The sequence below is a fragment of the Mizuhopecten yessoensis genome, unplaced genomic scaffold (assembly GCF_002113885.1).
Source record: "Mizuhopecten yessoensis strain PY_sf001 unplaced genomic scaffold, ASM211388v2 scaffold11173, whole genome shotgun sequence".
Classification (NCBI taxonomy): Eukaryota; Metazoa; Mollusca; class Bivalvia; order Pectinida; family Pectinidae; genus Mizuhopecten; species Mizuhopecten yessoensis.
In genome coordinates this window covers 1,336,832-1,356,926 of record NW_018408916.1, presented here as the reverse complement: position 1 = coordinate 1,356,926, position 20,095 = coordinate 1,336,832, and the positions used below count along the sequence as shown (strand labels likewise).

The 20,095-nt window shown below is 40.5% G+C and overlaps 1 protein-coding gene across 1 annotated transcript in view; it reads left to right on the top strand.

Moving 5' to 3' along the window:
* The first annotated feature begins 921 nt into the window (after positions 1–921).
* LOC110467485 (prolow-density lipoprotein receptor-related protein 1-like) overlaps positions 922–20,095 on the top strand; it is a 34,853-nt gene continuing 15,679 nt past the window's right edge. The window contains exons 1-17 of the mRNA XM_021524692.1: positions 922–1,104; positions 3,590–3,706; positions 3,928–4,053; positions 4,420–4,551; positions 5,124–5,252; positions 5,600–5,731; positions 7,902–8,012; positions 8,486–8,602; positions 9,370–9,541; positions 10,614–10,815; positions 11,905–12,106; positions 12,386–12,508; positions 13,109–13,340; positions 13,540–13,636; positions 13,826–13,926; positions 14,203–14,415; positions 17,214–17,401. Of these exons, the coding sequence (XP_021380367.1) occupies positions 1,011–1,104; positions 3,590–3,706; positions 3,928–4,053; positions 4,420–4,551; positions 5,124–5,252; positions 5,600–5,731; positions 7,902–8,012; positions 8,486–8,602; positions 9,370–9,541; positions 10,614–10,815; positions 11,905–12,106; positions 12,386–12,508; positions 13,109–13,340; positions 13,540–13,636; positions 13,826–13,926; positions 14,203–14,415; positions 17,214–17,401 (2,488 nt within the window). The 5' untranslated portion in view covers positions 922–1,010. The remainder of the gene's footprint in view (positions 1,105–3,589; positions 3,707–3,927; positions 4,054–4,419; positions 4,552–5,123; positions 5,253–5,599; positions 5,732–7,901; positions 8,013–8,485; positions 8,603–9,369; positions 9,542–10,613; positions 10,816–11,904; positions 12,107–12,385; positions 12,509–13,108; positions 13,341–13,539; positions 13,637–13,825; positions 13,927–14,202; positions 14,416–17,213; positions 17,402–20,095) is intronic.

Sequence of the window (20,095 nt, the reverse complement as noted above, 5' to 3'; positions counted from 1 at the left end):
GTCAGATTGTTTGCTGACGGTACAATTTTTATACAAAACTACATGTCACCTCCAGTGAGAACGCCACAATACTGCAGAGGGATTTAGATAAGCTCGCAGTTGGGGAAAATAGATGGCAAATGGAATTCCAACCCCAAAATGTAACTATTTTCTTCATGGTCATAAAGCAAAATATTTGGGTGTAACATTGAAAAAAGATCTGAAATGGAATTCTCACATTACTGAAATTACTAGTAAAGCCTCTTGGCTTCATTCGGCGTAACCTAAAAAATAATTCTAAAACAATAAAGGAACAAGCATACAAATCTCTAGTGCGTCCGACTTTGGAATATGCTTGTACCAAAAGGTTCAGCGTAGGGCTGCGCGGCTGTCACTAACAGATACCATATATCACATCCAGTGTTGGTGACCACAGAGACCTGAAAATTTGTTACAGCTATATTTGAATCTAAACTAAGGTGTTCAGAGTAATTTTACATGTTTTAGGGGTTTAGATCGACTTTCGGTAAAAAATGGGGGTGTCATTTTTACCAACACGTAACATTACTCTGAACACCTTTGTTTAGGTCCAAATATAGATGTAACAAATTCTCAGGTCCCTGCATGTGGTCTCATCTGAAACTTTGGTAACCTTTAAAAGTCGTCTCTCCTCTCTAAAAAAAAATTAGCTCTTTTCTAACATTCTTTTTCCTGTACAGTCTTCAATATGATGAAGTAGGTCGAAGTAGATGACAAAATACCACACATCATGTAATTGAAATTGAGCAAAATGCAAATTGCAGGGAATTTTAATGAAATCAAAATTGAAAAAAATGCGGATGAAGATGAATATACAAAGATTTAAAAAAACTTCACACCCAACATGAAGGACATGAGTGTTTCGGATGTACAGTGACAAATGCACGTGCGTTTCACGCGTGACTGACTTCCGGTGTAGACGTTGCATTTCAGGCTGTCGGTGAAGCGAGAAGGATCGAGGCGAGAAGGTGTTTGAGTGGAGAAAATTGACCATGGACTCAGATCGGTTGTTCCATTGCTGTGTTTTATGTCTGGTCTTTAGCTCCGTTGGAGTTGTTGCCGCATCACCACCGAGTCAAGAAAGCGGTATAGTTTTATCAGATCGAGATGCAATATCATGAATATGGCGGTGACTTAAATTTTCACTCGAAGAAAATCTTCAGAAAAATACAAATCCATGAAATTACATTGAATTATAATGTATTGTCCCAACAGTTTTAAAGCAGTATAACTAAACCTTGGTTTGGTGAAATGCAATCTGCTGATTTGACGTCTAATAGGAAAAAAGGCCCAACATCATGACTTAGAATTGCAATAAAAAAAAAATATTTTATTTCCACATTGTGCTATAACATAGCGAAATTTTCAAAATATAAATGTCACAGCGTTTTTGGATAAAACATACAAATAAATTCGGAGAAGTTTTAAAATGCAATACATGTATAATCTTCCTATGGTTTGTTGTGACTGATTGAAATACTAGACGATTGTTAAGTGTAAAAATAATTTGCTATGCATGATCATCCAATATTGATTTCATTCTCAATAAATCATTAATGTTAAATGTTGCAAACAGGGCTGGTGTTTATTTATTTCAGCCTCAATGGTACAATTGATATGCCAACTTCTGCAACTAACACTAAAACTTTGGTTCTTTACTGTGTGTGCAATACATAATGGAAATGCCATTTTGGTTGACATATTGACAAAGGGGTATGTGTTACAATGGAAATGCTAATGGTGAAAATCTTGTCGCATACAATTTTGATGAGCAGAGAAAAAAATTGCACAATGTTTAAGTTTTTGTAAGGGTTTGGTCCATTTAGGCCTATAGTTTGTCCCACTAGATCTAGACCATGCATACCTGGTTGTCTCCCCCTGGGTCGAGGCTCAACCCCTCCTGGGTCTTAGGCCTAGTGTATCTCGACCTAATTCTCCTACGAGAACTAGACCTAGCACACATGCAATTCTTCTAAATGTAGACCCTCAGTACACATGCCCTTCTTCTCCCAGGAGTTAACCCCGAATATATATTCTTTTCCCCCTGGATTCAAGCCAACTACATCTCCAATTTTCCACTGGATCGAGGACCAGCACACATCTACTTCTCCCTGGATTTAGCCCAGCACACATTCATTTTCCCCCTGGAGCGAGGCCCAGCACACCTCCATTTAGACCCTGGTTCTAGGTCCAGCATGCCTCCATTTCCCCTCAAGGACCAGCACACCTCCACTTCTTCTCCTAGGATTTAGCCCAGCACACATCCATTTTTCAACTGGATGGAGGCCCAGCACACATCCATTTTTCACCTGGATGGAGGTCCAGCACACATCCATTGTTCACCTTGATGGAGGCCCAGCACACATCATCCATTGTTCACCTGGATGTAGGCCCAGCACACATCCATTTTTCACCTGGATGGAGGCCCAGCACACATCCATTTTTTCACCTGGATGGAGGTGCAGCACACATCCATTGTTCACCTGGATGGAGGTGCAGCACACATCATCAATTGTTCACCTGGATGGAGGTCCATCACACATCCATTGTTCACCTGGATGGAGGCCCAGCACACATCCATGGGTCACCTGGATGGAGGTCCAGCACACATCCATTGTTCACCTGGATGGAGGCCCAGCACACACCCATTGTTCACCTTGATGGAGGCCCAGCACACATCATCCATTGTTCACCTGGATGGAGGCCCAGCACACATCCATTGTTCCCCTGGATGGCGGCCCAGCACACATCCATTGTTCACCTGGACGGAGCCCCAGCCCACACCCATTGTTCACCTGGATGGCGGCCCAGCACACATCCATTGTTCCCCTGGATGGCGGCCCAGCACACATCCATTGTTCCCCTGGATGGCGGCCCAGCACACATCCATTGTTCACCTGGACGGAGCCCCAGCCCACACCCATTGTTCACCTGGATGGAGGCCCAGCACACACCCACTGTTCTCCTTGATGGAGGCCCAGCACACATCATCCAGTGTTCACCTGGATGGAGGCCCAGCACACACCCATTGTTCACCTGGATGGAGGCCCAGGACACATCCATTTTTCACCTGGATGAAGACCCAGCACACATCCATTGTTTACCTGGATGGAGGCCCAGCACACATCCATTGTTCACCTTGATGGAGGCCCAGGACACATCCATTTTTCACCTGGATGAAGATCCAGCACACATCCATTGTTTACCTGGATGGAGGCCCAGCACACATCCATTTTTCACTTGGATGGAGGCCCAGCACACATCCATTGTTCACCTGGATGGAGGTCCAGCACACTTTCGCTTCTTCTCCTGGATCTAAGTGAAGCACACCTTCAGATGAAGGAAAAGATGGCTTAAATTATTCCAAACTTTCCTTATATAATATTCACACACAAAACCCCCCCCATTGCAGATGGAAATATTTAGTACATTGGGGTATTTTGGATGAGAAAAGAGTGGGTGGTCTATGGGAAATGCACAGAATCTGATTAACAGTACTGAATATTGTTAAGAAGAGGTAGCTCATGTTAATTATACTGTAGTGTATGTTTCTTATGATTTTGTCTAACAGTTGTAGAATGTGAACCTGACAAAGCTAGATGTCATGATGGCAGTCTCTGTATCTCAAAGGACAAGTTCTGTGACAGGAAGAGTGACTGCCTAGACCATTCAGATGAGAGATTCTGTGGTAAATATGGCATATTCTGAAACCCATCTTTGTTATATTTATGACTAGATTTGCCAGCTCCTTTAGTGGTTCTGTTGATATCCCTCCTAAAAATCAAAACCCCAAATGACTTTCATTGAGGGTATTGATTTGAGTTGCTTCCCACTTTTCAAACATCATGTATGAGTGTTTTTATCCCTCACCAAGGTCAGATGTAAGGTGATTTTTTGTGTGTATTGTAGTGCTGGGGAACTGTACAGACCAGAGAAAATACTTCCCTTGTGCTCAAACTAGTGAATGTGTGCCCCGAGACTTTGTCTGTGATGGGCATAACGACTGTGCTGATGGATCTGATGAACTTGTTTGTGGTAAATCATAGAAATTTTAATCTACAATTTGTTTTTGCAATCTGTAAAAATCATATAAACATATACCTGAAATCACATATGTTCCTTGGGTTTGAGATGAGCAATGCGTTAGTGAATGCTTTATTGGAAAAAACAAGCTACAAATTAATTGATTGATCTATAGGACCATGCAGAATCATAACAAAACCTTCCATATTTTACGCCAATATTGGGAATTTTACAGTTCATCCAGAAATAAGTTTAATCGAGGCTACCTCAGATCTTAATGATTATGTGAGAATACACCTTAAAGAACAGTCATTATTTTAATGCTTTTGGATGAACTTGATTTTAATCTGTTCTATTCATATCAACTTTTTTATCCAGATCCAAAAGAGAACTGTACACTTGAGCATGACCGATTCCTGTGCGCTGACCGTAAGAGCTGTCTGGTATGTAATAAGGTGTGTGATGGACATGCAGACTGTGATGATGAGTCCGACGAGTCCACGAATTGTGGTGAGTTTTATACTATATTTGAATATTATGGTTCTAAACAGACTGAAAAGGTTTTGTCAATGTGAACCTTTTTGACAAGAAAAGTAAAGATGAAGTTCAGAAGGTTGTAATTAAGGTAATTTGTATGCATGACGAAAGTTTACAAGATAATGTCTAATGGAGATGTGTCGAGGTCAAGGACAAGATGTAAGGTTGTCAAGGTCATATGTAAGTTGTGGTTTTGTCAAAGTCTTAATTAAGATTGTCAAGGTCATAATTCAGGTGTAATGCAGTCAAGGCTGTAAGTAAAATGTAGGATTGTCAAGGTCATTTGCAAAATGAAAGGTTGTCAATGTCATAATAAGATGTATGATTTTTAAGGTCACATCATGTATTGTCAATGCCATAATTAAGATGAATGGTTGTCAAGGTGATAATGAAGAATTAGGATTGTCAGGGTTATAAGTAACATGGACGGTTGTCAGGGTAATGAATGATAAGAGAATGAATGACATGTTTATTAGTAAAATGTATATAGACTGGCTTGCTTGTACAGAAAATGTGTTAACAGATTTTCAACGTATCACTTTCAGATAGTTCGAGAAATGCCTGTCAAGCTGGGAAGTGTGGAGAGTTTGGAGTGTGTAAGGTACTGCCGTACGGACCTGTGTGTATCTGTCAACTGGGGTTCACACTGATGACGGACAATGTTACCTGTAAAGGTAGGATATCTGTGACAGTGTTACCTGTAAAGGTAAGATATCTGTGACAATGTTACCTGTAAAGGTAGGATATCTGTGACAATGTTACCTGTAAAGGTAGGATATCTGTGATAGTAATAAATCGATCAACACAATTCTTACCCCAGTATGGTAAATATCTCATTTTCAAACATTTACTTCTTATCTTGTCACCTTTGATGACATTTATTTATAACTTGAAAACAAATTAAAGATAATACAAAGATGGAAGAAAAAAATAATATCAGAGGAAATGTCAAGGTGACATAAGCTTTGTTATATCAGTTGTCAAGAGTATTGCCTTCAACACATACCTTATATGTTTTTAGACATTGATGAGTGTAACATACATCGGGGCAGGTTGCCATGTGATCAGGAGTGTACCAATACCAATGGGAGCTTTAACTGCTCCTGTCTCCATGGTTACAGACTAGAGAACACCACTCACTGTCGAGTTCAAGGTCAGTACCTCTATCACACAGCATCACTCACTGTAGAGTTCAAGGTCAGTACCTTTATCACACAACACCACTCACTGTAGAGTTCAAGGTCAGTACCTCTATCACACAACACCACTCACTGTACAGTGTAAGGTCAGTACCTCTATCACACAACACCACTCACTGTAGGGTTCAAGGTCAGTACCTCTATCACACAGCATCACTCACTGTAGAGTTCAAGGTCAGTACCTCTATCACACAACACCACTCAATGTAGGGTTCAAGGTCAGTACTTCTATCACACAACACCACTCCCTGTAGGGTTCAAGGTCAGTACCTCTATCACACAACATCACTTACTTTAGAGTTCAAGGTCAGTACCTCTATCACACAACACCACTCACTGTAGAGTTCAAGGTCAGTACCTCTATCACACAACATCACTCACTGTAGGTCAGCACCTCTATCACACAACACCACTCGTTGTAGAGTTCAAGGTCAGTACCTCCATCACACAACATCACTCACTGTAGAGTTCAAGGTCAGTACCTCTATCACACAACATCACTTACTTTAGAGTTCAAGGTCAGTACCTCTATCACACAACACCACTCACTGTGTGGTGTAAGGTCAGTACCTCTATCACACAACACCGCTCACTGTACGGTGTAAGGTCAGTACCTCTATCACACACCACCACGCACTGTAGGTCAGCACCTCTATCACACAACACCACTCCCTGTATGGTGTAAGGTCAGTACCTCTATCACACAACACCACTCAATGTACGGTGTAAGGTCAGTACCTCTATCACACAACATCACTCACTGTAGGTCAGCACCTCTATCACAAAACACCACTCGTTGTAGAGTTCAAGGTCAGTACCTCCATCGCACAACATCACTCACTGTAGAGTTCAAGGTCAGTACCTCTATCCCACAACATCACTTACTTTAGAGTTCAAGGTCAGTACCTCTATCACACAACACCACTCACTGCATGGTGTAAGGTCAGTACCTCTATCACACAACACCACTCAATGTACGGTGTAAGGTCAGTACCTCTATCACACACCACCACGCACTGTAGGTCAGCACCTCTATCACACAACACCACTCGTGGTAGAGTTCAAGGTCAGTACCTCCATCACACAACATCACTTACTTTAGAGTTCAAGGTCAGTACCTCTATCACACAACATCACTTACTTTAGAGTTCAAGGTCAGTACCTCTATCACACAACATCACTCACTGTAGAGTTCAAGGTCAGTACCTCTATCACACAACACCACTCACAGTACGGTGTAAGGTCAGTACCTCTATCACACAACACCACTCACTGTATGGTGTAAGGTCAGTACCTCTATCACATAACACCATTCACTGTACAGTGTAAGGTCAGTACCTCTATCACACAACACCACTCACTGTATGGTGTAAGGTCAGTACCTCTATCACACAACACCACTCACTGTACGGTGTAAGGTCAGCACCTCTATCACACAACACCACTCACAGTACGGTGTAAGGTCAGTACCTCTATCACACAACACCACTCACTGTAGGTGTAAGGTCAGTACCTCTATCACACAACACCAGTCACTGTACGGTGTAAGGTCAGTACCTCTATCACACAACACCACTCACTGTAGGTGTAAGGTCAGTACCTCTATCACACAACACCAGTCACTGTACGGTGTAAGGTCAGTACCTCTATCACACAACACCACTCACTGTACGGTGTAAGGTCAGTACCTCTATTGCATAACACTGCGATTTCAAGGTCAGCTCTGTAGATTATTTATCTGTAGACACAATTCAGGTATGATATCAACCATTTTTAATACATAACAGAAGAAACACACACTAAATGAAGAGTAAAATTAAAACACTTACAGAACAAATACAGAAATGTCAAGGTATGAAATGAAGTGTTAAATTATGAAATTAGGATCGAAGTTTTTGATTAGCAGAGGTTCCTGCTGCTAGCTATTTGAAGTACACGATGATAGCAATAATATTGGTATGCAAACAAAAAGGGATTCAGAAGTCTGGGGGATGAAGGAGGTGACTCTGTAAGTTCTGTTAGAAAATCTGTTTCATGTGTCAAATTAAAAAATACTTGGTATTATGTAGATTAGGATTAGTACATCATAATAAAACATCCCTCTGACATTGTGTTGGTATACAGATCCTGACCCTGTGTTATACGTGGCAGCCAACACGGGAGTTCTGGCATATCACATTCGGTCTGGACTCTGGACGACTGTCTTTGAGGATCAGCCAGACATTGTGGACCTGGGTAGGTCATACGGTAGAGCGGAGGTCAAACTGACATCTTTTATGGTCAGCAGCAGATGGTCCTACCACAGAGTATGGATGCACTAATTGTTTGTGGCTTAATGGTCCTTTATATCAACTGACCAAAGAAAAAATGATAGAAACAAGCAAATTAAATTACTGAAATATATGTATACTGTTTGCTACAATCTACTTGAGAGACCACCCTTGTTCAGCAATCTGGTCTCTTTTGAGATTATCTTTTTCTCATTACATTTGGATATTGATATAAGATTTACTGGAAGAGACTGCTTTTGCAATTTTCCCTGGTACATAGTATCTTAATAAACTGTGACGTCTGCAAGTGTAATTGACAATGATAAATAAATTTAGTAATGATTCTGCAATTAAAAAAATGAAATAAAGCAAAGAAATTGTGCATTAATGAACTTGTCAATGATATAGTTGCAATTTGTGTTCCACTTTTGATTCCAGATTTTGGTCCAAATGATAATCTGTTCTGGACAGCAGTCAACCGGACCTCCAGCTGGGTACAGTTTAGACATGTGGGATGGCCAAGAAACTGGACAACACACACCCTGGTGGACATTGGTATATTGTACTTTTGACCATCTGTTGCTCATGAAATGACATTAAGTGCAACAGGACTAGCTCCTTCAATAACCTGGTAGTATCAAGCTGATAGGTATTGCAAAAATAAGAACAAAAATTTAAATCTCTGTCCACTTTTCAGTTATTTGAGATCAAGAAGATAGTGTCAAAATGAGGAACATTTGCTTCCCAGTTTGCCAAGCTCAGGATTTTATCATTAATGAGTCTGTAATAGCTGTCCTCATCATATGGGAGGTCCAAAGTGTTTGGTTGTAATTGAACACTATATTGAGTTGCTATATGTATGTGTGGATTTGACTCCCACCACCAGGTAATCTAGTATTGGACCCCGAAACAGGATCCTAAGATAATTACATACATAGAAAATATAAATCATGTAAAATGAGGATATAAATTTTACCTTGTTGCCATGGTAAAAATAGTAATAATTATGTAAATAAGGCTAATTGAGGTCAAAACACTTATTGTCAAAATGACACATTTTCATTATTTGATGCCGGGAATATTGGAAGAGAAGCTTATAATTCTAAAACTTGTGTATACCTAAACGATGAAATGGAAATGAAAAGCACAACTGGTGTCTTATGTCCCAAATTTGCAAAATGTGTAGTCAGAAAACTCGAATTTTCAAGAAATAATTTAAATAGGTAATTTATCATATTTCAGATTTTATCAAAATCAATAAAAGAAATAAAGTCATCAATGCTCAAATTGTATGCTGGTCTAGATTGATGTAACCGTTACAGGTCTGTCCAGGTCGAAGGGGGTGGCTGTCGACTGGATGACCAATGCCGTGTACGTGGTCAGTGAGGACAGGGGTCAAATATTAGCCTGTGTGAGGACAAAACCAGTCAGCTGTGTCGTGGTCAAGGAAAACCTGGACAAATTGCAGGACATCATAATTTGCCATCATTCAAGGTAGACTATAAGGATACGGCGCGGGACCCAAATCGGATCACCAAACCATTATTTTATTCGTTCATTGGAAATTCTGAGGATGAATTATCTTCATATATCATTGTATCAAAGGAAGAATATCGATGGGTGCATGTTCTTACAAACGAAATTAGTACACGGGGCTCATGTGAGATATTTATAGAACACTGATGTCAGCGTTTCTGGTTTTTTTCGAATGTCAGGACCATAATCGGATAAAGGTTTGAATTTTGCAGTATTGTACACCTTAAATGAATAATTTCATTTTATGATGACCTTTGGGATTTATATGAAAACAAGTACTTCTATAGGTTGAATTTATCCCTTTAATCCAAAACAGAATGCATAGTCATTGCACGTGCCATTTAAAAAAAAAATGTAAACAAAACACGGACTTTGGAATTTTAATTACGTTTGCTGGTGCTATTTTAACTTCAAAACTAATCATCTGTAGACAAAAAATGGTGCATGACTACCTATTCTAAAGCTACGTCATTGTTATATTTAAAAGGAGTTTTTGCAAAAAGTGCACCGATTTGGGTCCTGTCTCCTTAAGTATTTAACACGACCCTCCAGATAATACATCTGGTGTATTATCTGGAGGGTAAACTGTGTGTAAACACTGTGTGTTTCTGAGTTCAGACATTCATTAAATGTGTCACTTACACTTTAGATCACATTTATTGAAGTACATAAATAGCCGACACAAACTGATGACTACTAGTCAACTTCCTATAGTTGACTATAATAACCGTGATATTTGTCCATTTACTTCACAGTAGTTTGGGTTGATCAAAGACTTATCCAAATGTACTGATGTTCCACTGTACATTTGTTAGAATAGGAAAGGTTGTGCCTTATGGTTGTTTGTAGCTATATGTATAATGTCTATCTGATAGAAAGGGGTTTTGATTAGGTTGGAGTGATTTACGTTTCTGTCTTAATGTGGTCATGATCACCGCATCAAGAACTACATTTTACGGTAAACAGGAGGATGAGAGTTGCTGTTGCTGTAGATGGTAGTATATTATTTAAAACAATGTTCTTTCAACAGGAAGATGTTCTGGTCCAACTGGGGAAGGACACCAAAAATTACATCATCTGACCTGGATGGCAGAAACACTGCTGTGATCGTGAGTGGCCAGCTCCGACAGCCGACAGGTTTGGTGATGGACAGGCCAAGGAAAACCGTTCTATGGGCAGACTCCCTATTACACAGAATAGAGAGTTCCCACCTGGATGGATCGCACAGGCAGGTAAGAGCCAGCTAGATTATTGTACGATGGACAATGTCAGTATAAATTGATCAGATGTCTTGACTTGTATTAGCTGTTATTATTGCTATAGAATATGTTATACCATTCACAGCTAACTCTGGGTGGAAGGGAAGGGTGTGCTTCTGGATGTCTGTCCTAACACCCTTGGGCTTAGATAAAGTGCTCAAGCATACTTAGTCCAAAAAAAAAAAGATTACTTAGTTCTCAGGCCCGCCCGCATTTCATTTTAGGGCACCGCATTGCCGATTTTATCGTGAAAGTAAAAAAAAAAAAAAATCGTGAATGCGCCAGCCGCCGTCTTAAAAAAAATCCGGAAAATTGGTCCGCATGTCCTTTTTACTCGTTAGTCACCCAAGTCACGAAAACGTTTGAATAAAGGTAAGGATTGAGATACAGGCAAGCATTAAAATGATTATGACTTATTAGTCTTGTGTACAAATGGCGCTCATTTCGGTACAAATAAGGAATGGGGGGTTCGTGATTTTCATCTGGAACATCGTGGGGGGATTTTCGGAGGCTTGCTCTATGATGGGTCTCTACACAACTATAAAAAAACAAGGTCATGTCCACAATGAACGTTTTACAAACTACACAGTAAAAAAAAAATCGCCCTCTCGTTTTTGCCATGTAAAATGGAAAAAAAATTACCGTCCTGCCGCATCTATTTTGAAAAAAAATGGCCTGAGAACCAAGTAATTAATTTTATTTGGCCTTATTCATTCATTTTGCGCTAATACATAGGAATGAGATCATATATATATATATATATATATATACACGGGCAATTATATGTGGTCATATGGTAACAAGTAAACTAGGTATACTTAATACTTGTATCCTTATTTTTGATGAAAGAAAAATAAAAGCTGTTTTACACTATAAATAGTATTAGTTGGTTTCCACCGAACGTTCATCCTACGGAGATGCATGTGGGGTTTGAGTTAGTCTGTGGCTTACCGTTCTAGTTCTCTGCTTTTATATGTTGTGTTACGAGGCCTGCACTGATCATTCTCTATATAAAGTTGTATGTTGTGGTGTTGCAGCCTGCATGGTCTCTGTATGTTGTAGATTGTGGTATCGCGGGGGCTGCACCGACCATCCTCTCTGGCCTTGTTGGAGGGCACCTTGTACTGGGCCAATGTCCGGGAGGGATCAATGAGCAGCTGTAACTTGTACAATGGTTGTCGGAGAATCTCACTCTTCAAAAATGGTCTCCATCATCCAAACTCCCTTGTAATAGGCTCACCAAGCCTGCACGGAATACCTGAAGGTATATTAGTAGAGGTCAATTATATTATTGTATACGACATGTCAAGGTCAGGTCATAACTATACAGAGAATGTTGTTGCCCTGAAGTAATCATCATATCTGCACAATAACTTGCATGTTATTCAACTCTGATGATGTTTGGTCAAAACACAAAATGTACACAGACTAAGGATAGGGTGAAATGGAGTAAATTGGCAAATATGTAAAATTGCATGTTCTGAAATGTTGATATCTAAGAGATGTGAATAAGACCTGTAGATAGGCGTTGCCTTTGCTACAGATCCACCTATAAACCAATGCCAGACTGCTCTCTGCTCACATGTATGTTTGTCCAGTCGTCCCGGATACAGTTGTATGTGTCCACCGGATCAAATCTTGACCAAAGATGGCCACACATGTTCTCGTAAGTATTAATTGTGCCACTAAAGGGAAGTCTTACTGGTTTTTGCTAACTAAGGACATTTTGAAGAAATCAGAATATATCTGCTGCATCAGTTTCAACACTGCAGACCTTTTTATATAGTGACTTAATTCTTGACTTGGTCATAATCATTGATTTGTAACTGTTGTATATATATATATAAATGTCATTAGTATAGATTATGGTTTTTAAGTATTGAATGGTGACAGTTGAAATGTTAATTGAGTGAAATGAATTACTCATTTTTTAGGTGTTGATGAGTGACTATTGTAAATATAGACTCCCTCTCTTTGGTAACACTGAAGTCATTTTTTTTTTTACAAAAACCATAATATTATACTGTCACAATATACACCTATACTTCTGTCAAACATGTGCAGTCTCACAAACTGTAAATTAGGTAGAAGTTATGTCACAGGGAATTGAGATTAACAATAAATACTGTATGTTATCACATTTAGTAATTCTTTTTCAGTGTATCTGCTTAATATTTAACTAGATAATGAGAGATTGTATATGTTGCATGTGATTTTGTACTTACTCTTTCTGATCTGACTATTAATACGTGGCATTACACTTTAGGTACACCTGGAACTGACCAGTTATATATTGGAACTCGGGGAAAGATACTTGTCCTACCCCAGGGGCTGCCTGGCTACACCCAGGACCTTCTCCTCCCCACCATCCTCTCCCATAGTGACACTCCAAGCTCTTTGGAAGTGGGACATGATACTAACTCGGTTGTGTACTGTGACTCCACAAAGGACACCATTACCATGGCAACCACTGATATCCTTACGGGCATGGTCACAGAGTAAGATAAATTATAATCAACCGATTGTTTAATTAATTTGAAAAGAAATCTTATATAATTACAAAATGAGTTATATGGAATTTTTTACAAGTGAAAATAATTATAAATTATACAGATTAGGAGTATTTCAACATTATCTGAAAGGTCAAAGTCAATGTTCAGCATTATCAACCATTCAACCTTTTCTTGACCTTTCCAGGAACACCTTGTATGAAGGAGACAATATTCAGCATGTTCTGGACCTTACTGTGGACTGGGTGCCGGGAAACATTTACTGGGCTGATGCCAGTCCAAGGGTAAGCATGACAACCATATTTGTCAAAAAAAGAGAGTAAAATATCCTGAACGCTTTCATACGCAATGAATTTGAATTTAGAGATTTCTGCCAATTTCAGAGAGTGAAAATAGGGAGTCTCCCTCCTTTTTTCTGGAATAATTTTGTCACAAAATTTATACATGACACTTTTTCTGCATTACTGCTGTAGGCGGCCATTATGGTAGGCTGTATCTCTGGAGAGCACATCTTGACCTTGGTGAAGGACAACTTAGAGCAGCCCAACTCTCTGGATATTGACCACGTCAATGGGTATACCTCTTTTAACATGCGAGACTATCAAAAGCATTAATTAGTCTGAAATAACTGACTGTTTCCTTTTTCTTTTTTTTTATGTATATAACTTGTTTTTATACTTCTGAAACTAAAACCTTTACAAAGCTTCCCAAAGAGATTCCTTACAGAATTCAAGATATAGTCCGACTCTATACATATTCACTCCAATTAATGTTCTCTGGATCTCGAATCACAAAATGTGAGTGTAAATCTAAAATGTGAGTGTAAATCTATGACCCATTTTCTCTTTAGGTATTTGTACTTTTCTGACATTGGGAGGTCTCCATTTATTGGGCGTTGTCGACTTGATGGAACAGATTTCAGCAGATTGAACACCGACGTAGGACACCCAGAGCACCTTGTGGTCAGTCCGGAGGACAATCGTCTTTACTTCATGGATGTCCATTACCACCAGATCTTGTCTGTTTCTCTCCCTGATGGTGCTGACCACAGGACACACTGGCAGTGAGTGACCCCTCGCCCACGCTCCTCCACCCCTCGCCCACGCTCCTCCACCCCTCGCCCACGCTCCTCCACCCCTCGCCCACGCTCCTCCACCCCTCTTCTGATCCTTCCTTCATCCCTTCTATAATGTTGTCTGTGATTAATAGACACGAATACCTGACATCACAGCATATGCTGGTAAAAGCCGATTTCACTGTAACAGGCAATTTCCTCAACAGCAATATAATTGGCAATGATAATGAGTCACCTTGGTCAGCAGTAACTTAAATCATGTAAATGAGGGCTTAGATAACCTATATATACCTTTATTTCCAGTTTTTTTTCTTGAGAAAGAGCATTGTCGTTAAGTTGTTCCAGATTTTCAAGGCCAAATTTATGAATTATACTTTAGCTGGTACCATAAGTAACAGATTTGTGTATAGATTTGGAATGATAGCTGTAGGGACCTTTACAGCTTTGAAACGAATGAAGTTGTGACCTACGTAGCTGGTATAGGGATCCTAGGTACGTAGTTGGTATAGGGATCCTATACGTACGTAGCTGGTATAGGGATCCTACGTACGTAGCTGGTATAGGGATCCTAGGTACGTAGCTGGTATAGGGATCCTACATACGTAGCTGGTATAGGGATCCTAGGTATGTAGCTGGTATAGGGATCCTACGTACGTAGCTGGTATAGGGATCCTACGTACGTAGCTGGTATAGGGATCCTACGTACGTAGCTGGTATAGGGATCCTACGTACGTAGCTGGTATAGGGATCCTACGTACGTAGCTGGTATAGGGATCCTACGTACGTAGCTGGTATAGGGATCCTACGTACGTAGCTGGTATAGGGATCCTACGTACGTAGCTGGTATAGGGATCCTACGTACGTAGCTGGTATAGGGATCCTACATACGTAGCTGGTATAGGGATCCTACGTATGTAGCTGGTATAGGGATCCTACATACGTAGCTGGTATAGGGATCCTCCGTATGTAGCTGGTATAGGGATCCTACATACGGAGCTGGTATAGGGATCCTACGTACGTAGCTGGTAGAGGGATCCTACGTACGTAGCTGGTATAGGGAGCCTACATACGTAGCTGGTATAGGGATCCTGCGTATGTAGCTGGTATAGGGATCCTACATACGTAGCTTGGAGAGGGACCCTAGGTATGTAGCTGGTATAGGGGTCCTACGTACGTAGCTGGTATAGGGATCCTCCGTACGTAGCTGGTATAGGGATCCTGCGTATGTAGCTGGTATAGGGATCCTACATACGGAGCTGGTATAGGGATCCTACGTACGTAGCTGTTATAGGGATCCTATACATACGTAGCTGGTAAAGGGATCCTACCTACGTAGCTGGTATAGGGAGCCTAGGTACGTTGCTGGTATAGGGATCCTAGGTACGTAGCTGGTCTAGGGATCCTACGTACGTAGCTGGTATAGGGACCCTACATACGTAGCTGGTATAGGGATCCTCCGTATGTAGCTGGTATAGGGATCCTACATACGTAGCCGGTATAGGGATCCTGCGTATGTAGCTGGTATAGGGATCCTACATACGTAGCTGGTATAGGGAGCCTAGGTATGTAGCTGGTATAGGGATCCTACGTACGTAGCTGGGATAGGGATCCTAGGTACGTAGCTGGTATAGGGATCCTACATACGTAGCCGGTATAGGGATCCTGCGTATGTAGCTGGTATAGGGATCCTACATACGGAGCTGGTATAGGGATCCTACGTACGTAGCTGTTATAGGGATCCTATACATACGTAGCTGGTAAAGGGATCCTACCTACGTAGCTGGTATAGGGATCCTACGTACGGAGCTGGTATAGGGATCCTAGGTACGTAGCAGGTATAGGGATCCTACGTACGTAGCTGGTAGAGGGATCCTACGTACGTAGCTGGTATAGGGATCCTCCGTACGTAGCTGGTATAGGGATCCTGCGTATGTAGCTGGTATAGGGATCCTACATACGTAGCTTGGAGAGGGACCCTAGGTATGTAGCTGGTATAGGGGTCCTACGTACGTAGCTGGTATAGGGATCCTATACATACGTAGCTGGTATAGGGATCCTACGTAGGTAGCTGGTATAGGGATCCTAGGTACGTAGCAGGTATAGGGATCCTACGTACGTAGCTGGTAGAGGGATCCTACGTACGTAGCTGGTATAGGGAGCCTACATACGTAGCTGGTATAGGGATCCTAGGTACGGAGCTGGTATAGGGATTCTACGTACGTAGCTGGTATAGGGATCCTATACATACGTAGCTGGTAAAGGGATCCTACCTACGTAGCTGGAATAGGGATCCTACGTACGGAGCTGGTATAGGGATCCTAGGTACGTAGCTGATATCGGGATCCTAGGTACGTAGCTGGTATAGGGGTCCTAGGTACGTAGCTGGTATAGGGATCCTACATACGTAGCTTGGAGAGGGACCCTAGGTATGTAGCTGGTATAGGGGTCCTACGTACGTAGCTGGTATAGGGATCCTATACATACGTAGGTGGTATAGGGATCCTAGGTACGTAGCTGGTATCGGGATCCTAGGTACGTAGCTGGTATAGGGATCCTATACATACGTAGGTGGTATAGGGATCCTAGGTACGTAGCTGGGATAGGGATCCTACGTACGTAGCTGGTATAGGGATCCTACGTACGTAGCTGGTATAGGGATCCTTTAACAGCTGAAAAGTTGAACCATAAAATGATGACATGAGCTTGAGGAATTCTCAAACTTTTCGGGTCAAAGATTCTTGGAAGAAGTAACTGATAATGATTTAATGTCTTGTGTCTTCGTTCAGAGGCATTACTGGTCAAGTGTTAGGGCTAGCAGTGATTGACCGCTGGATATACTGGACTGACCAGCAGTCGGAGGGTGGTGCACTGTGCAGGGTACACAAGCATGACCACAATAAAGAGATGTGCTTTCTCCGTAACAATTACTTACTGCAGGGTTTGGCTGTTCCCTCCTCCATCAACTCACCACAAGGTTAGTGCACATAGCTATGATTACAAATTACCTCCATATTTACCGTAAAAACCCATGTAATTTGCGCACTTTTTTTTCAGAAATTTAATACCCAAAGTGGGGGGTGCGTAAAATACACAGGTATAGAAAATTTCAAGTTTTTTTCAGGAAAAGATCGACGATTCTGGGAGATCGCCATCTTGGATTATTTCCCTTGGTACACGGAACTCTTAAGACAAATGACGATCAACAAATTTATTTATGTCAAACATTAATAAAAGATACATAACGTGTTGTTATGTGAGTTTATGTGAAAAGTATTATTAAATAGGTAACCGTTAACAAAAAAAGTTTAGCCAAATTCCTTTGCCAGAGAATCGCCGATCAACTTACGACGTTACGTTTCGACATCTCAGTGCGTTTCCCCATACTATTACGAAAATGTAGTTGTTCAATTTAAGCTCCGTTCCATGTAAGTTATGTAAGGTTTTTTCAAATCGCCTATGCGTATATGTATAGCATGTTTTTTTCCGGCTTACTTTCATGTTGATCTCGCGTCTAACATTACGTAAACACGTGATTGATAATAACCTCGTGAATTATTTCAATATTTATTAAATGAAGCATCGTAAAAAAAGTCTGCATTAACTACTTTTTTCCTTGGAGTAGATTTGATGAGGATGTATTCATTGTCCACGCTTCTAGTATAAACATATTTTTTATAATCCCTTATCAGTCAAATCAGTCAGTAGTTATGACAATGCAGTAGGGCTTCGTAATTCATGCCACGTGTTGGTGAGTGAAAAAAACAACACGATCGCGACTGCAAATCATTTCAATTAGTAGAGCTATTGTTAACGGGTAATCACAGAGATAGTGTTAGCTAATTACTGCATTGCAATTTGTATTGACTGTAGTGTTGAGAAGTGTTAATAATTTACGCTGAAGCATGCGATCCTACCTGGCCTATTGTCCGGGACCAGACGATATCGGTGAAATCATGCCCTCCGGTTTACTTACCTGTAAATGTCGCAAAACCAGTAGTCATGACCACAGATGACCGATTTTAATAATTTTACAGTAGGTAAAAAATGTGTGGCCAAAAAATATCGCCAAACCACGGACTTAGATAATCTTATTCCGTGGCCAAACTGAACTGTGACATGACCTGGTTTGAAGTGACGTAACCCAAGCCGCCATGATGAGCCCTTCTCACTGATCGTAATTATGATCAATAAAAGGTATCTAATTATGTCTTTCACCAGGAGATATGCACCAGCGGTTACTAAACATCGAATTACTTATTAATTGATATGTTTTTGTAAGCAAGTAAATGTTTTATGTAAAATATTGCTAAAATGAATTGATGTATGCCGATATGCGCACACGTGTGTCATGTGTGATCAGATAATTCAAAGAAAACAAGCAACAAAATACACATTTTACGTAGTTTCTTCTTGGATTTAAATATCATTTAACATCAATGAAAAAAAAATCATAGAAATATATATATTTATTTTTTATTCAGAGAGCGATTTTCGGAGCATGAACATCGTTTTTTTTCCAGATTTTTTGGGTGCGCAAAATATTCGAGTAGAAGCTTTTTTCCAGATTTTCAGCCTCAAAAAGTACCTGCGCAAATTACACAGGTGCGCAAATTACATGGGTTTTTACGGTACTAAAGTTCTCCAAATATCACTGATTCACAAATGTCCTTTAAATGGAAGACAAAATGCCTCCCATTTCAATCACTGCTGTACAAATGTCCTTTAAATGGAAGACAAAATGCCTCCCATTTCCATCACTGCTGTACAAATGTCCTTTCAGTGAGCCACAGTTGAAGTTAATGCATGTATACAACCCTGTACCTTGTATAGGCATGTATACAATCCTGTACCTTGTATAGGCATGTATACTATCCTGTACCGTGTATAGGCATGTATACAATCCTGTACCTTGTATAGGCATGCATACAATCCTGTACCTTGTATAGGCATGTATACTATCTTGTACCTTGTATAGGCATGTATACAATCCTGTACCTTGTATAGGCATATATACAATCCTGTACCTTGTATAGGCATGTATACCATCCTGTACCTTGTATAGGCATGTATACAATCCTCTACCTTGTATAGGCATGTATACAATCCTGTACCTTGTATAGGCATCAATGTATACAATCCTGTACCTTGTATAGGCATGTATACAATCCGGTACCTTGTATAGGCATGTATACAATCCTGTACCTTGTATAGGCATGTATACCATCCTGTACCTTGTATAGGCAATGTTGTATATGTAAGCATTCATATTTTATAGTGTGATTATTTAAATAACAAGAACATGTTAGACAAACGTTTGCTTTTTATTTTTAGGTCACCTGAGACAAAGTCTCAAGTGACCTATTGCGATCGCCTTTTGTCCGTCGTCGTCCGTCGTCCGTCATCCGTCGTGCGTCCGTAAACAATTTACATTTTTCGACTTCTTCTCCAAAACCCCTGAACCAATTTCAATGAAATTTTGCAGGGACCTTCCATGGACAAAGGTCAACAAAAATAGTTGCCGGCTTAGTCTTAAGCCCCCAGGGGCCTGAGGGGCGGGGCCAAAAATGGTCAAATTGACTAAAATTTCAAAAATCTTGTTCTCCAAAACCCCTGAACCAATTTCAATGAAATTTTGCAGGGACCTTCCATGGACAAAGGTCAACAAAAA